The sequence below is a fragment of the Haliotis asinina genome, chromosome 1 (genome assembly GCF_037392515.1).
Source record: "Haliotis asinina isolate JCU_RB_2024 chromosome 1, JCU_Hal_asi_v2, whole genome shotgun sequence".
Lineage (NCBI taxonomy): Eukaryota > Metazoa > Mollusca > Gastropoda > Lepetellida > Haliotidae > Haliotis > Haliotis asinina.
Window position 1 is genome coordinate 82980816 of NC_090280.1, and position 18646 is coordinate 82999461.

The 18646-nt window shown below is 38.9% G+C and overlaps 1 protein-coding gene across 1 annotated transcript; it reads left to right on the forward strand.

Annotated features, from left to right (window-relative positions):
* Positions 1–4522: 4522 nt before the first annotated feature.
* LOC137276397 (zinc finger protein 665-like) lies at positions 4523–15486 on the forward strand. The gene is made up of 4 exons (XM_067808222.1): positions 4523–4592; positions 8083–8158; positions 8724–11869; positions 15416–15486. Exons 3-4 carry the CDS (start codon positions 8992–8994, stop codon positions 15484–15486), a joined length of 2949 nt encoding a protein of 982 aa, XP_067664323.1. The 5' UTR covers positions 4523–4592; positions 8083–8158; positions 8724–8991.
* Positions 15487–18646: the final 3160 nt, after the last annotated feature.

The following is an 18646-nucleotide window of genomic DNA, read 5'->3' on the forward strand; positions in this document are numbered from 1 at the left end:
GGAGGTCGTTATTTACAGTGTCTTTCCGACACCGAGGAATCTTGGTGAAAATAATTTCATCCGTCAACAACGGTTAGTTCTTGCCGTGTGTTGGTCGCCAGAAACCATACAATGTTCATCAGATGTGTTTGTAGGGACCATGATATTCAGGACATCCAACATGCTCTCAGAGCATTATCTTTATAAGTTTTGTTAAACCACGGAAATATTTCCATGGCATTTTATTGGACAAATCGTAACTATTTTTCACTTTTTACTGCCTATGAAGAAGTTAAGTCTTAGAACAGCGACAGTTGGCCGGAACACCATTACTTGCAAGTCAAAAAAAATGACGCAACGCGATTTAACAGTCATGTTGACGTAAAGACACAAAAATACACCTTCTGCGCTTTCTAATGTGCCCAGGCGAATTATGACATTCTGATATGACTATTAAGTTAATAGCTATTAAGATAACGTTAAGTCAACGTGTAACTGAATCGACAGACGCGACTTCGTTGTTGGTGGTGGGTTGTTCATTAATCGACTATGGTCATAATATGTTGGATATACTGATGGATGCAGTGTTAAGCGTAGACATATTTCTAGGCATGTCACCTACAATCAGGTTATCACTTTCACAGGTTTCAAAACTGTGGCACTTCTGGTATTGTTTAACGGTTTATTACTGCAGTGAGGGTCCAACAGATTTATCATTATTAAGAATAATCCTTCGAAGCTATTGACTGCCTACAGAGGTGCAACCACCACTCACGAAATATACCGTATATTGCCGTGTATAAAACGAATTTGAGGACCAAATTAAACACTCTGTAGAAAGGCGTCGTCTTATCTGTGAGAGACAATTTCACGAAAGTATTTTCCAGGTCATCAGTACCCTGTAAGGAAGTTCTCCACGATTACAGCCACGTTGTTATAGATGATCAATAAAATGCATATTGAAGTATACAGTTTTCATTATTTCAAATTATTTTGCTCTTAGTCATTATTAAATTCCGTACCTACCTATTTACACACAATAAGAATTTTTTTTAAAAGTTATAATCACGTACGGTGATTGCTTCCTACTGTTTTCTAATGCCACGTAAGCGATCCACAGGTACTGTTAATAATGGGCCTGATTGAAATTGTTTTGTTGTTTGCACAAACACTTTCAAGAAGTGGGAGATTATCGGTGTAAGGGCATAATTCGTTTTCATTTGTAACATGTCATTATATCCTCCTGCTAAGCGCCACGATGCGAACCAGCTAGATATCCCTTCACCCTATTATGTTTTCATTTTTATGTAATCGGAAAATTACTATTAAAAGATTTCTCAGATAATATCTTTGGTCGTCTTTTTCCCAGTATCAGTGGCGTTCCGCTCGGTGACGGGATACAACATGGTCAAATGCACATATCGCATTTAAAAAGACGACCAAAGATATTATCTGAGAAATCTTTTAATGGTAATTTTCCGATTACGTAAAAATGATAGGTTAAACATAGACCATAGATATACACTCACGTCATATATATTAATAAATAAATAAATATTAATAAATATATATGACATAATATTTATTTATTTATTTATTAATATATATGACGTGAGTGTATATCTATGGTCTATGTTTAACCTACAGTGCGATATCGGGTTCCTGTGGGCAAATGTTTTTGGAGCTCCGTATGAATATCATGTGAGGTGATTCGTTTGATGGCGGGTGTCGTTCGAAAGCACTGAACATCAACAGTGCTCTTGCCAAGAGTATTTTCTGATTTGTAAGAAGCGATCTCATTGGATAAAACTGGTTTCTAATAACGCTTATCTTAATCGTTTGTCCAATCCTACAGGAAAGAGGTGTATACAGCAGACAATGTTTTGAAATGCCGCTTTTAAGGAATTCATCAATATCAGTTTGTTTACAAGAGCATCAAAACTTCAGAGCAGTACAAAATATAAAGAGGAAGTGACATATTTCCGTGCACAAAATTGAACATCGGAAAAAATTACTTAAACTGTTCAAAGGCAAAAATATCGAGAAATACGTTTGTTGTGCACTTAAGGGCACCACATACGTTAACGAATCTTTTTGCATACATTATGTAAGTTAGTACTACGTATACATTGCAGTTTTCATTTCGTGCCCCGAATCAATCAGTCAATCCTCATCTATGAATAAGGTTATTTTCTGTTTCTGCTCTAAAGAACAAATATTTTTCTGTCTTGCAAACTACTTTGGTTTGTATGCTTGGTATATTGCATCAGAAGTTTTTTCCAGATAAAATCTATCGTGACTTTACAACTTATATCCAAATGTCATTACCGCAATGACGGCAAAAATACTGATTTTTGAAAATCGAGTCATACAGTTTGCTTAAGAAGAACAATGAAGGGCTGTGAGGCGTCACATATGTGGCTATTTGTAAGTATATATGTGACACAATCTTAGAAGTACAGTGCTCGAGAAAACTGATTCGATCATTCTCCCATGTCGCAATTATTGGGATCCGAAATGCAACTGTTGTCACTGAAATCATCCACACATATGTCGTCCTGTGAAAACACTAAGCCAGCTATATGTACTGAATTGAACTCCGTTTAACAGTTATGTGTCTGTTGTTTTTTTATCATATACTCTTAAAAAAGTAGGGGAACTGTACTTCCAATGTACGACTGTCGAAATTGGGAGATATATGGGATTGAATCAATGTTGATACAATAATAACGGATGTTTTGAGAGTGCATCTCATTCAAAGCAAAGCTGTTTGTTCAGTTATCCCCCTTGTTAGGTGACTGGAGTATGACGTCATGAAAATTTCAGGTTTACAAATTTCAGTCAGAAGTGTGTGATTTGAGCCTGAAAACCCTGACCATGCACAGATGCAAGAAAATTATCTGAAAAAAAAGTGGTCTACAGTGATTTATGGAACTGCCTGAAAAACGTCAAGATTCATAATGACACCCCTTGCAAGTGTAGGAGGCTCCCACGTTGTGCACGTGCTTCCCATGCATTGTGTTTGCGTGTGGTGATAAAGTGAAATGATCCTGGATACACAAGATGAATGTCATTGTAACGTTCGTCAATGGGTTTCCTTGCTACCTGACTTCAAAGTTCAGGTTCCCCTACTTTTCTTGAAAAGTCTATTTCAGGATCGAGTATCCTGTCATTTCAAATGGGGTGAGTACATTTTCAAATGATAACTGCTCTGTCGCAAACGCGAAATGCCACCTCAGTGAATGCCTTGTCATTCCTGGTAAGTTTTTCCATCACACATGTGAGCGAGTGTCTTTATTTGTTTTGTTTTTTCATAAAAAGCGATTGTGCTTGTCGTAAGAGGCGACTAACGGGATCGGGTGGTCAGGCTCGCTGACTTGGTTGACACATCATCGGTTCCCAATTGCGCAGATCGATGCTGATGTTGTTGATCACCGGAATGTCTGGTCCAGACTCGATTATTTACAGACCGCCATCATATAGCCGGAATATTGTTGAGTGCGAATTAAAACTAAACTCACTCACTCAATTCACACGTTGCTCTCATGTATGGAATCGACTCGGGATCTTCCAGTTCCAAGGATATCATCCCATAAGACAGACCTACCAAAAGACGGACCTCATAAACAAAACAATTTATAGTTGGCTGCATAAAGCTTATTAATTAAGCTGTATCGACATACATTTGCCAGATCACATTTGCATGTGAACATTATCAAGTCCAGTAAAATATATACATATACATATCAAACATATCAGACCAAGCACCATATTGTTTTGCATCACATGCTTGTCAGTTCATAGAAAACCATTATTAGAAAGTCATTTGAACACCATCAGTCTGTCTTGGTCCTTCGTTGACAGGTTTTTATAGTAGACATACATTTCATTTCAGTATTAAATTGTCTCGTCACGATATGGCTGAGATATTGCCGATGTGACGTTAAATATTAACTCACTCACTTGATCAAGCCATTTCGAAATACCACCAGTTTTGTAACCATGGACATAGTATAGTATATATAATAACACCTATGCAAAAGTGCTTGAGAACATTCTTAACTTATCTAACAACTCAGTTCTGTACTACTCAGTATTCACTGTAGCAACCAAGGAGAGACAGGAGTGTGTTGTTACTCTACTCCGTAGTGACTCTGGATTCAATTAGCACATATTGACGGTAAAATAACCCCAGATTTAAATAATGTTAAAACAGTACTCGTTGATCTGTTTCTACAAACTTGGAGGGAACGTAAATCTCTCTCTCTCTCTCTCTCTCTCTCACACACACACACACACACACACACACACACACACACACACACTTACTCACTCCAAATAAAAAAAAGAAGAATGTTAAGAGGAAAAGAAACAGGAATGTGGGGGTGTGCAAAGGTGTCCTCTTTTGCGAAAAAAATCTGTGCGGTTGCCGCTGGCGCTGTGAACACCATCATCGGAATACTCCGAGAAATTCCGAATGAAATGTGGTAAACTGGTGGTAAAGTAGAGTTACCTCCCTTAGCTGAAAATTTTGGCGAAATGATGCCTCGTTGGCGTTTGGCTGATGTCTTTGAATGGTATTGTCGGTTTGATTTGGTCCATTTCACAGGTATGTCAGGTTGTTATGCGCATGTTTACACAATCAAACGGTATAGTGCAGTATTCCCGTTTCGATGAACGATCACTGTAGCAACAAGGTCTAAAATTGCGTGAAAACGGATAACACTCGTTCCCCACCAGTTTCATGAGTTTGACCAAAGACCATGACACTTCAGTTCTGAGAGATTATTTCAGGCACAACCAGATGACCTAATTGTAGTATATGTGTGTGTAAGGGCGATATAGTTTTCATATTTATCTATTTGATACTGTGTGACACAGTTTCCACATTTTGCTGGCGGTCGGGCGTGCAAATTTTGCGATGCCTGAAAGTTACGAGCCCTCTGTATAAATTCACTGGGCCAGAATTTAAATGTAGAAACTAAGCCAAATTTTAAAAATAGCTGAGAAAAGAAACTGTCGGCATGGCAAGTGTTTCATCATTAATACATTATTATCAGGCCATTATCATTTCTTACATGATTTAAAAGTGTGTTGTAACAAGTAAGAGAGAGTGGTATATTTACAAAATGATTCCATAGAATTTTACTAGCCACTCAGGACAGATTTACTAACCCAACTGGATATTTACTAGTCATGGGCTAGCAGGGGGTGCCAGTCAAATCGCCCCTGTGTCAAAATGCCCCAGTGTCAAAATGCCCCAGTTTATTTAAAATGGTTAAATATATATGCCATAAATGCATAGCTTTTTTTTCAACTTCCATATTACATTTTTCACATAATATGATGAAGTAACATTTCTGATAAATATTCTACTAGTTGACTGGTAAGAGCAAAAGTAATATTCATTCATAGAGAACACTATAATACCAATTATTTGGCAAAGATGATTTGGTAAAAGAGGAAACCACAGAGGAATTATTCAAGTCGGCTGCAAGTATTGTTGAGGATGCGGTTACATATCCCCAACGGAGATATAGTCGACGCCTCATTTGTCTGTCCGTCCATCCCTCTGTCTGTCATTTGTTTCTAAAGCATAACTCAAAAACTGTTCAGTATTTCTAGACCAAATTGGTAGTTATGAGAAACTAAACCTAAGGTTGTGCCTTTTGTTACTTACAAGACTTTTGGCATTTTTATTGCTCATGGTTTTAATAGAAACATTTTGGTCTTAGTCTAATGGGAAAGTTGGGGGCTTTGTTTTCCAGAGCATAACTCAAAAAACGTTCAGTATTTTGCTATTTACAGATTTTGATGATGTATCATTTTCTGGGTTTCCATGTAATTTGTAAACGATTCGGCCACAAAAGAGAGGGATGGGCTTCGTTTCTGGAGGCGCAGCTCGAAAACTTCTTCATATCCTTCAACAAAACTTGGGAGATATGTATGGCAGACCCCAAAGTGGTGCCTTTTGCCATTTACAGATTGTTTTCATTTTTGTTTTTCCTGATTTCCATGTAAATGTTTCGGACTTAGTCTCCAAGAGGGAAGAATGGCCCCTGTTTCTGGAACACACCTCAGATACCATTTGATATCTTTCAACAGAATTTGGCAGATATGTGAGGCAATCCCGAAACGTATCATTAGGTTATTATTCATCAAGTATGAAAATGCCAATCAAACATTTTGTTTTTGTTTACTTACAAAGGACATTGTGTAGGTAATCATGAATATTTGCAAACAATGCTCCCACACATTTATAGCTTTAGGCTTTCACTTATATTTCCATTGTTGTTCTCTTTTGTTTGGCTCACCAGTGTTTACATCAAAGATCTTCATCACTTCTTACTTTCATATGATGTAGACACGTGATATTACCACAACATTGATCAAAGTCAGGGGTTCAAAATAAATTTCTTACATCCCACTTGCCACAGGGAAAGTGATTTTAAGAAAGTAACTTGTCCTGACTAATTTTCTACTTGCCCTGTTTGTTATGACATAATCATGATGATGTAATTATGAAACTTTGAAAGAATAAATCAATATGGTATTTGATGTTAATGTTTAGTTGAATGTTTCCTGAGAATGATAACTCCACGTTATTATCATTGTGAAACTTAATAGCTACATTGTGAGCAGATATGAAATGAAATCCAAGTCTATTTGCAGTTTGAAACCATAAGTGGAAATTATGTAGTAGCCCACTGACAAGTAAGATACCATTATTTGATTGCCCAAAATGAAAACTGACTTTCCGAGGTGTTAGACGATGAGACTTTTGAAACCCTGAAAGTATTCAACATTCATATGATATGCAAACAACATGAGTGAGATTTTGTATGAGAAACTCACACCAGTGGATAATAACTTAATGCACGTGTATATTTGAAAAGCAAGATTCTCTATTACTATGTGATCATGAATAACACAAAATTTCTAATGTAGGTGACCAGAGACCATATAATAGATATTATATGGTCTCTGGTGTGACCTGATGAAGCATACATTTTGAAATGTCCTTTTATTCACTTGTAAATATGACATTTCTTTCGCATTCCAGTTAAATTAGTTCTTCAAAGGTATGCGTATTTGATCTAAAGTAAGTCAAATTGTTTTAGCATGTAGGTAAAAATGGCACTGATTGAAGTCTAAGAATAAACTGAAGCATCATGTAACATAGATTCCTTGATCTCTTTATAATTTATCTGTGTCAAGACACAGAATCTACTACAGAAATCTGAGTCATTAGTTGTAAAAAGCAGTGGCAGTGCTTTCACGAAGGAAAATGTTGTTTACTGAGGAGAAAAGTACCCATTTGCATTTTATCTGAAATAATTCTTTGTCAAATGGGTTAGAACCCTACTGGCTAAGTCTGAATAAAGTAAAGCAACCGAAGATGCTCTCTCTTTGAGTAGATGGTGGCAAGAGAAAAAATACACATCAATTATTGAAATATTCAGATAAAGCATATCAGCCAGCCATAACATTGGGTTATGGGACACTGGTAAAACAAATTAACTGAAAATATGTACAGTATATATATTTGTATTGAAAACATCTGAAATGAGAATCAGTTTCGCTGATCATTCGTTATGCTTTAACCCATCAAGCAGAAAACGTGATTATTGTTTCAGATGTTATTATAATATAAACAAACAGCCCATAAGTAGTGTATTTTACAAGGTGATTTGGTACACCAGAACAAATTCCAATCAACATAAGAACAAACATGCTAACTGCATGGATTACAAGATCTGAAATGGTGCCAAAGCAGTAAAAAGTTAGGATAAACAAAACTGCCCATAGACAGCTATATGTACTTCATGAATAAAGTGTTTGCATGTCACATTTGGATACATTAATGATATAGCTGAAATTTGTGTAGATACAAAACCGATTAAGCAACATTTGTTTTTATGATGAGCTTACATACAAGTCTCTTTTCCTGCAACTTATGATGTTGATATCAAGTGGTTAAGATTCCACTCACTCGAATATGCAAAGTTATAATCATGGAAATTCACATTTCGAGAATATACAGAACACTCCATACATCCTTGATTATCATGTTTCAGACAGTCAGTCTATGTCATGTTTCAGTCAGTCTATGATGTAAGCAGGAAGGAGCTAGGAAGAAGGTCGAATGTCCACGAATAACAACATAACTGTTTCTTGTGTGAGTAAATTGAAACTTGATCTGTCTGAAATCTGTCACAAAATTTTATATTATGATGAGATTATTGGTGACACTATTTTCATATCTATAATCATTAATAAGTTTTCCTTTCAACGAAATTCCAGTTATCAGTGTTTCTGTTTGTTGTGTCAGCAGTGTGTGAAACCGTTTCCAAATTTTGCAAACCAGTCAGGATAACTATACCTGAACGTTGCAGAACACAGAATAATTCACCAGTCTGACAACTGAATGTAGACACACTAGTAATGATATGATGAACTTTTTCCTCAAGCCATAATCTTGCATTATATATAAAAGTATTATCACTGAACAAGTTGGAGAGTGATATATGTACAAAATGACCCCATGAAAATTCAAAAGCGACTGGAGATTTACTGGTCTGGATTATTTACTAGCTAAGCTAGCTTGCTAGTGACTATTTCATGCACTGTATCTCAGGTTAGTCTGAAGTGACTCAATATATCACATGCACACATCTTAGACTTTCGTTATATTTAACTTTAAACCATAGTGCCTTATAATTATGCAATGATTTTTGTTTCAGAACATGGAATTAATGCTGTCTCTTCAATGAAGACAAAGATCAATCATGAAGATGAGATGTTTATGGGCATGAGAGCTTTCAAGGGAGCCTTTTCAGATGAAAATGGTGGAATTGTAATGGAAATGTTTTCATTTTCAAATGTTGTGATGTATTCAAGAGTTCCCTGATCACTGAATTGTGTAATCAGGAAACTTCCCAGCAACATGATTCAATAATGTTTAAAGACAATTCTGCCATAAATGAATGTGTAGAAAAGTGAGTGGTTAGGATGGAGTCTCCAGAAGAAGAAGGAGAATCTGATGTCGAGGTAGATAACTTGGACATCGACTACACTCAAGACAGTGATGAAACGGACAACACCAGTTCTGATCCTGACTTCATTTTAGATGATTCTGATGGGAGCACATCTGAATCCAAGACTAGCACATCTGGTAGGAATGCATGGGGGGACAGTGGTCAGACAATGTCTGGTAAATATAAACATGCAGGTCAAGCGGGGAAGAGATTTGAGTGTGATGTGTGTAAGAAGACGTTCAATCAGTTGATCAACCTGACAACACACATGCGTACACACACTGGGGAGAAGCCATTCAAGTGCTCAGTCTGCCATAAAATGTTTGGATATTATGTGAATCTGACGACACATATGAGACTCCATACTGGTGAAAAGCCATTCAAATGCGATGTCTGTCTGCGGACATTCACTCACTCCAACACCCTGAAGATGCATAAGCGGATTCATACTGGAGAACGACCATATCAGTGTACTGTGTGTGGGGAGAGTTTTCTGCGTCATGATCAACTGAAGAGGCACATGAGTGGTCACACTGGAGTGAAGCCCTACAACTGTCAGGTGTGTGGTAAGGCTTTCACACAGATAGACAGCTGGAAGATGCACATGGAAAAGCATGCAGAGGTTAAGCCATATGAATGTGGTGTTTGTCACAAAAATTTTGCCTCAGTAGTTACCTTGAAGAGACATATGCGAAATCATGAAGCTAAGACCTTTAAATGTGATCAGTGTGACAAGGAGTATGTATTCAAGGCTGAACTGAAAAGACACATGGCTACTCAACATAGCACTGAGCGACCATACAAGTGTTCGATCTGTGAAAAATCTTTCCCAGTGTCAGTCAGTTTGACAAAACATATGTTGTCACACACGGGAGAAAAACCATTTAAATGCCCATTTTGTGAGAAAAGGTTCACATCAGCCAGTAGCATGGGTGCACATAAACGCCAGCAGCATACGAAAGAGAGACTACATAATTGTCCAGAATGTGGGAAGTGCTTTCCTCGTCCAACATCTCTGAGGAAGCACATGATTATACACTCTGGAAGGAAGAATCATGTGTGTTCCATCTGTTCCAAAGCGTTCTTACTGCAGGGCAGTCTAAGGATCCACATGCGAACCCACTCAGGAGAGAAGCCCTACTCCTGTCATTTGTGCAGCAAAGCTTTCCAGCATCTAAAAACATTGAACAGGCATATGGAGATACATTATGATAGTCTGCTGCTCACATCGGGTCAGGTTAAACTTGATAACGGTCAGGGCATACCAGAGAAGATCCAGAACGGAAAGAAAAAGACATGTTTAAAGTGTCCATTTTGTCTCAAAGAGTTTTCCTATTTGAAACATTTCCGTTCACACATGTCTCTACATCCAGAGGCTGCATCTCTCAGCTCAGTCAGCGGCAGTGAAGAGAGTGGTTTGAAATGTATGGCTTTGGTTCCTGTAGTAACTGGAGAATCTTCTCAAGAGAACACTCGCATGCTAGATGAGTGTATTCCAGTGAAGACAGAGCATGAAGACTTGGAAATGTCTTCAGGTGTTGGTCCTAATCTTGTCTTAGATTCCCCACCTCCTGTCTCAGATGTTCAAAACAGCAATAGGACAAGCAAAAGTTTAGCTGTAATAAGTAAGCTTCGCTCTAAACTCTTTAGAAAGCGAAAAACACAAACTGTGTCCAATTTGAAGGGAACAGTGTTCAAATGTCCAGCCTGTGGACTTGTCAGTGACAATGTACAGTTTCTAAACACTCACATGAAATTACATTCGAATACAGAATCGACCCAGCAGAAGAGACTGAAACCATTCAAATGTACAGTCTGCAAGAAGGCTTTTGTCTTACTCAAGTCATTACGTAAGCATATGAAAAAACATTTGAATCCACCAAAGAAGCTTAAAGAAATACCTTTGAGTTCTCCGGAGAATGCGCCAAATTATACACCATCAGAAAATACCCAAAGAACACTGATGGCAGAAACTATAGAACCACTGCCAAGGTCACCAGGACTGCTGAAGCAAATGACATCAGAACCACTGACATGGACACCAGAACCAGTGTCACAGGCACCAGAACCACTTTCACAGACACCAGAACAGCTGTCACAGACACCAGAACTGCTGTCACGGGCACCAGAACCATTGTCTCGAACACCAGAACCACTACCAAAAAGGGAATCAGAACCGCTGTCAGGGACACCAGAACAACTGTCATGGACACCAGAACTGCGGTCACGGGCACCAGAACAACTGTCACAAACACCAGAATTCCTGTCATGGGCACCAGAACCATTGTCTCGAACACCAGAACCACTACCAAAAAGGGAATCAGAACAGCTGTCATGGACACCAGAACTGCGGTCACGGGCACCAGAACAACTGTCACAGACACCAGAATTCCTGTCATGGACACCAGAACCATTGTCTCGAACACTAGAACCACTACCAAAAAGGGAATCAGAACCACTGTCAGAGACACCAGAACTGCGGTCACGGGCACCAGAACTACTGTCACGGATACAAGAATCTCTGCCACGATCACCAGGACTGCTGATGCAAAAGACATCAGAACCACTGTCATGGACACCAGAACTGCTGTCACGGACACCAGAACCGCTGTCACGGACACCAGAACAGCTGTCATGGACACCAGAACTGCTGTCACGGACACCAGAACCGCTGTCACGGACACCAGAACAGCTGTCACGGACACCAGAACCGCTGTCATGGACACCAGAACCGCTGTCACGGGCACAAGAACTGCTGTCACGGACACCAGAACAGCTGTCACGGACATCAGATCCACTACCAAGAAGGGCATCAGAACTACCGGTGACCAAATCAAAAGGCAAACCAAGAGGTGAGCCAGTCAGATGTACTGTGTGTGATCGTGCTTTTGTCTATCTCAAGTCACTGAACAAACACATGCGTGATCACTCCATTGCTGAAATCTTTCCTTGTAAAATCTGTGGGGAACGTTTTAAAGATAAGTTGACACTGAAAAAGCACTCTGAAAATCATGAATCAACCACTAGTCAGTCAGCACAAAAACCTATGGATATTAAACCCTGTGTCTGTCAACAGTGTGGCAAACTCTTTAACGATGTTGTGAGTTTAAACAACCACATGATAACACATGAACCACTTAGTTCAGTGGAGTCCCGAATTTGTGGTGGAACCACCATTGAAAATTATTCCAAGGGACACATGACTGATCCTGTTGACATCAAACCGTTTCGAAGTAATGAATGCCCAGAAATATTTAAAACAGCTCATGCACTGAGGTCACATGAAACTGTCTCACATGCACCTGATCTGTCGTCTATGAAGTCATTTCCCTGTTTGCAATGTGGTGAGAGGTTTAGTGCGGCAGCTTCACTGTCCTCTCATGAAGCCAACCATATGGTGACTGAGGGAACAGATGCTGGTGAAGCACATCAAGTGACTAGTGTTTTTCGGCAGCGAACAAATTGGAGGCATCCACAAGGTGAAAGCAGGGGCAAAAGGGGCACATTTCACTGTTACACCTGTAAGAAGGATTTCAGTGATTCTCTGTCCTTGATTGAACATCAGAAGATACATAGACCTGCATCAAACAAGGTGGAAAATGAATTCCTTAGGTATCTGCATGCTCAAGGTGAGTTGGTTGCTCAGAAACTCACAATGACATAAAATTTTCCTGCAAGTAGTCACATAACAAATGCAGGAAACTGGACCCAGAAAACTGACCAAACAATCGGTAGCCATGGGCAAGGGAGAACTGACCAGAAGCAGGCTGACCTGTGTGATGGGGATGGGGGGTCAAGGACATGTGATGTATGTGAAAAAAAGATTCACAGATCTCATTATTCTTAAGATTCATGAGATTGACCATTACAGAATTACTTCGCAACCAGCAGGACTTACATGGTAGACATTTAGAGTAGGTATTTACTATTATAAGTGGTTCAATAGTCACAAGGGGTACATCACCCCCATGGGCCCCATTAACAACATATTTATCTTACCGAATGCCTCAATGTTAATTTTGAACTGTTTGAAACATGGGTATCACATTGTAATATGGAGTACCAGAGTTAGGCAATTAGCCAATACTGCTAGGTTTTCAGATAACATAGAATCTAGCAGATGACAAGAAAAACAAATTTAGGCTTGTTTCCCTTCCATCTATTTGCATTTTCTATCATTGGTAATTTCTGTACACCTTAACGTGACTCAGTTATTCCTACAGTTCAGCATTCAAATGTAACTCGATTGAAAGTGTTGTTGTAAATAATACAACTGTGCTCAGCTAATCAAAAATTGACATTCATGTGTGAGGTAAGATTATTTTATTCAACAGCATAGTTACCATCATGATAGGGCTACTGAAAGATTTGTACAACCTAACACCCCAGTTACTGTCACAGTGACAGGAATCGCAAGTTCAAGGATGTTTTCCATATTGACTTCTAGAAGTCATTTATCACATGGCACAAGATAGACTGGCAAAAAAAAAGGTGCATACAGTTTGTGCTTCCATTTTCTAAAAGTTAATTGAAGTATTGTTCTTGAATTTGGATGAGATTGGTCAGAGCTATAGATGAGCATTTAGTTTTTGTATAACATTGTAGAATTGTTTGTTTTGGGTTCATACCTAGTCTGCCATTGTTTACAAAGCCTAAAGGCATGACATGTTTACATGTTTCTTATCATCTGCTTATGTCAATGTCGTACATGTACTACTTCCTACTTGATCCATGATCCAAGATCAGGGTTTGAACTGATATTCAGTTACCCATGTTTGTTGTAAGAGGCGACTAACAAGATCCGATAGTCAGGCTTGCTGACTTGGTTAACACATCACCCCATCCCTGTTGTATAGATTGATTTTCGTGCTACTGATCACTGGATTGTCTGGTCCAGACTTGAATATTTACAGACTCGTAGCTAGAATATTGTCGAGTGTGGCGTAAAACTCGCACACTCCAACTTGGCCTACATTGTTCGTACTGTGGATATTACTCTGGGTAGTTTGACAGGATCACACCTCACAATGCCGTCCAGATTTGCTAATTCTGAACAAACATGGACTGACCTGAGAGACATTATCATGCTGTGGACTCCAACAGACCAAAATGTTTGTCTGAGTTTCGATGAATCTAGAATCTGTTTTCCACGTTGAAGTGCCATGATCATATCTTCCTTTGAGTCCTCAAATACTGTATCATCAAATCTTAACAATGAAGTTACATGGCTGTAAATACCATTCACATTCAATCTCTCAGTGTCAGTTTCTAGAATATGCAAGGCAAGATTATCCAGTTTGGAACCGGTCACATCCTTCTTCAGATAAGGCATTACATCCATTTTCCACAATGCCTGATCATCACACATGAGACCAGTAGATTCCATCTCTGTCAATAATACTGCTGGTGCCTCAACTTTTTTCTGTACATTTCGGGGTCCCTGAAGTGACCAACCCAGTCTGGTATGCACAGCAGTTGGAGAACCACTCGGTCCACTTCTGAATGGTTCTTGGGGTACTATCAATTCAACCAAGTCTGAAAAAATCAAAATTACTGGTTCAGCATTGTCAATACTGGGCTATGGTACATCTCTGATGTATGTGCCCACTGTTTCCGAAGTTCAGCCACTGGGTATGTATTTTCAGATAAAGACAAGTTACTTGATGTGAAGGCAACATTGTATCTTGTTTCTGGAGTATCCTTTGCAGATACCTGAAGGTTCACAGACTATCCACTGCACAAATATGGCTCACACCTAATTGTTGTAAGCAAAATGGTATCTGGTGTCTCCTCAAGAACGAGAGACTTCACAGCAGATTCAAGGACTATAGTTCTTTGGGATCCATCATCAAGGATCGCATATGCATTCATACTTTAGCCACCTTGTCCACACAATGTAACGTTAACAACTTTGAACATGGTATTAAAGGGCTTGGATGGCTGATAAAGATATACTTGTGCAGACTGGGAAAATGTCTTTAATAGCAGTATCTTCTGTACCGTCATATTTCTGTATGCATCATGCAGGGCAGTCAGATGCAACTCGTTGCAGAGTTGACATGGTTTCTTTAGATTACAGTCCTCTGGTTTATGTTTTCCATCTCTCATCCAAGATTCAGCTTCCATATCAGAAAGCTTCTTAAACTCTGGAAAAGTATTCAGAAAATGATCAGCTAATACACATTCAGGACAGTATCCCTTGTACTTTGGTTTCATCTGTTGACTCTGCTGCCTACCATTTGAACCATTTTGTTGAATGTAGAATGTTGAAGCATAACTTAAGCTTCCTTGTTGTGCTGGCTGGAGATAACTGTACGTCGAGATATCCGCTTATCAAACTTACTGGAGTTGCTTTTAGGCACTGCTTGATGAGATAGTCTCTGGATCCTTGATTTCAGCTGCAAGGACTGGTCAAGATGGGTCAAACTGTATGATGCAACAGAACCAGAATCATACAGTCCCTGTTTGATACAGCTCTCTGTAAAGTTATCACACATACCATGGGGAAGCTTGGTAATCAAAGTTGACACATGTGATGCACAATACAGTTCTGCTACACCCTGCATAGATTTCAACATCCCAACTAATGACTGTATACGTAAGGCAAAATTCTCAAAGGCATTGTAAACTTCATTGGTGGACTGTTAAGCAAGGCACTTATCTCATTTCTGAATCAGATCACCTGCACTACCATATGTGCGTTGCAACTCATGCATAGCTCTTGTATAAGGATTAGGGTGAAATGTAAAGGCCTTGGCAAGCTGTCTTGTGTTTTTCCTAAGTTTGTCCAGTAATAGTTGATACTTGTAAGATTCAGACAGGTGAGGGTGAACGTCAATTAAGGTCACAAGTGCCATACTTTGGAACAAGTCATTATATCATCAAGTTCATAATTCATATCGACAAGATAATCTGACAAATGGGCAGGTTGCTGTGTGCGCGTGGGAGAAAACCGGATTGTCATCACTGTCAAAGCTCATAATTAGGCAAGTACTTACACGATCCAACTCGCAGGTTGACCCTTCCCTTCTGCTGCTTACCGAGTCTAAATCAAATACTTCCAATCGAACACTGTCTGGTGTTGAGCATCTTGATGAAAGTGGACTTCTGAAAAGAGATGTACTTGGTGCTTCTAGGGACATGTCTTGTTTTCTTGGTCCAACCTTATCTCCAATGCAAAGAAAGCACAATTAATGTCGACACATACTTACAAAACAACAGAAAAGTCTATATATCCACTCATGGTCCCACTTTGGTCAAAATTCGTAAAAATAGAATTATCAAATACAACATGACTCGACTTTGTAAGATAGTTTCAGGTCTGAGAAGCAGGTAAATATACTTTGCGAGCAATCCTCTAACAGAGTTCATGCATAAGGACACTTGGATGAAAAGATTCACAACCTGTGCAAACTTCAATGTGGAGGCATAACGCCTTATTCAAAATTTTAGTTGATTTTTTATATTTTTTTTAACATTACCAGATACACTCTGAGAATGTGATGCAGAAGTTTGGCTCTCCTCTTTTTATGCACCGATGTTTTGTGGGGCACTGCTGGAAAATTGTCATGCAAATGAGCTGCATACAGCGAGAAGTTTGTGTACCAAAATATGTTTGGTTTATTGACTAGTTTCCGTAATAATTATCCACATAATAGTAATACTGTAATCTGTTGTCAAAGTTTGTTTTGATTACAAAAATGTCAGAATGGTTGGCTCCTCTGCACCTGTGCCACAGTTACCACCTGATACATACAATTGTGCATTATGAACCTGATTATTGCTGCTACATATTGAAGTACTCAGCATGGCATTTCTTCTTTGTGAACTTAGGAGTCATCTTGAGCCCTAGTTGCTTACGGTACTGTTGGAGATGTCCATAATTTTCTTTGCTAGATCATCACCGAAATAGGTTTATGGTTGTTGTCAGTTTCCTCTGTGTTTGGTATGCTGCACCCATCTCTGTTTTGAACCCATCTCTTCTTTTCCTATTCACCTCACTGATACCGGTGAATACACAATGCCATTCAGAAAGTGGCCAGAAGTAACAAATATATTTGGGATTACGCTTTCTCAGTGGCAATGAGGTGTCTGATTCTGAGGGTGTGGGTTAGAATCCTGGATGGGACTCGCATCAAAACAGTACTAGAATCTGTACTTTACTGACAAAGTGTAATCCCAAATAGAGCTGTCAAATAGGCAGTTATGGGTCATATTGGATGAACATTCTTTCAGAGGTAATTGCGTTCGTAGCTTTCCTGAAACCCATCTCACAGTCAATCATTCATTGCCATTCCTTTTTCCACAACAGTTGGTTTAATGGATGATGGTAGAAGTGTTTCGAATAAACTTTGCCAGGAAGTTGAACATTCCCAACCATAATTGAAGCTCTTAAGAGCTAACTCTTCACATATGTCAGTGTACATTTTTGTGTCAACTCTTCCCATGTGATCACATGTATATGTGTTAATGAACTGACTTCTTAACAAAGTCTTTGAGCTTTCACCATGTATGCTCACTGAGCCATGGTTCTTGTGATAGGCACTGGTCAATCTCCCGTTTTATGGGAAGATTCTTCAAAATGATGTTACTTTCGAAATGTTTGAGAATGGCAGCTTTCTTGCTTTTCGACCAGGGTTGTTTCACGAGTTTTGAAGAACCTGTCAAATAGAAAAGGATATAAATGATTCATTGCAGACAAACCTACAGACATCTACAGTGAAGCCTCGTTAATCTGGATGGTTGTGTTTTTCAGCAAAGTCGTCTGGATCGCAGATCATCTGGACTACTGAATCAAGACCCATGTTTCAGCAAGAGTTGCTTCCCTTTACTATTACAAAAGAGAAATGACTCTGGATAAAACAAATAAGCATTTAATGTATGTAAAGCTTATAAAATGATCAATAGCAAGCGTAACAATATATAAAGCAAAGACATTGCACAGTCTTTCATGGTTTTTTATCTTTGTTTAAGCTTTCTCATCACATTCATCACATCACATCAATAAAGTTTCCGAGTGAGATCTCATTGTCTCATTCTGAAAATACATGTACATGGGCATGTATATCACCAGATTTTCCAAGTATGGAAGAGGTTGTTTGTGTTCAATTTACCCTCTTCATTGAATGCATGACATCAATGATTTTCCCAAGTGACATCTCATCTCCGACTGTCACCAGACTTTCCAGATGTAATGTCTGACAAGCGATCTCTTGTAGTATGCCTTGAATGTGCGAATTATTGAGATTTGGTGTCAAGAAATGTATGGTCACATTTTGCAAGGTGAGCGAAGCACATTTATGACTTGCAGCATTGTCTAATAGCAAAATCACTTAAAGTCCATGTGACCGCACCTGCCTGTCAAAATACTTTAGCCAATCACAAAAGAGCTCACTGGTCATCCACGCCTTTGAGTTATTTTGGTATCTCACTTAGACTTCTGGGTTAAAATCTTGTCCAAAACATCATGGTCTCCCTGATTTACCAGGAGCTGCTTCAGTCCGGAACTTTTAATATCTAAGTAAAATAACAACTCTTAATTGACATTTCTCAAAAGCTGACAAGAGTTCATCATGTCAACTCAGCGTCACCGAGTGTTACCGAGTGTTTATTGTTCCCAATGACTGAGG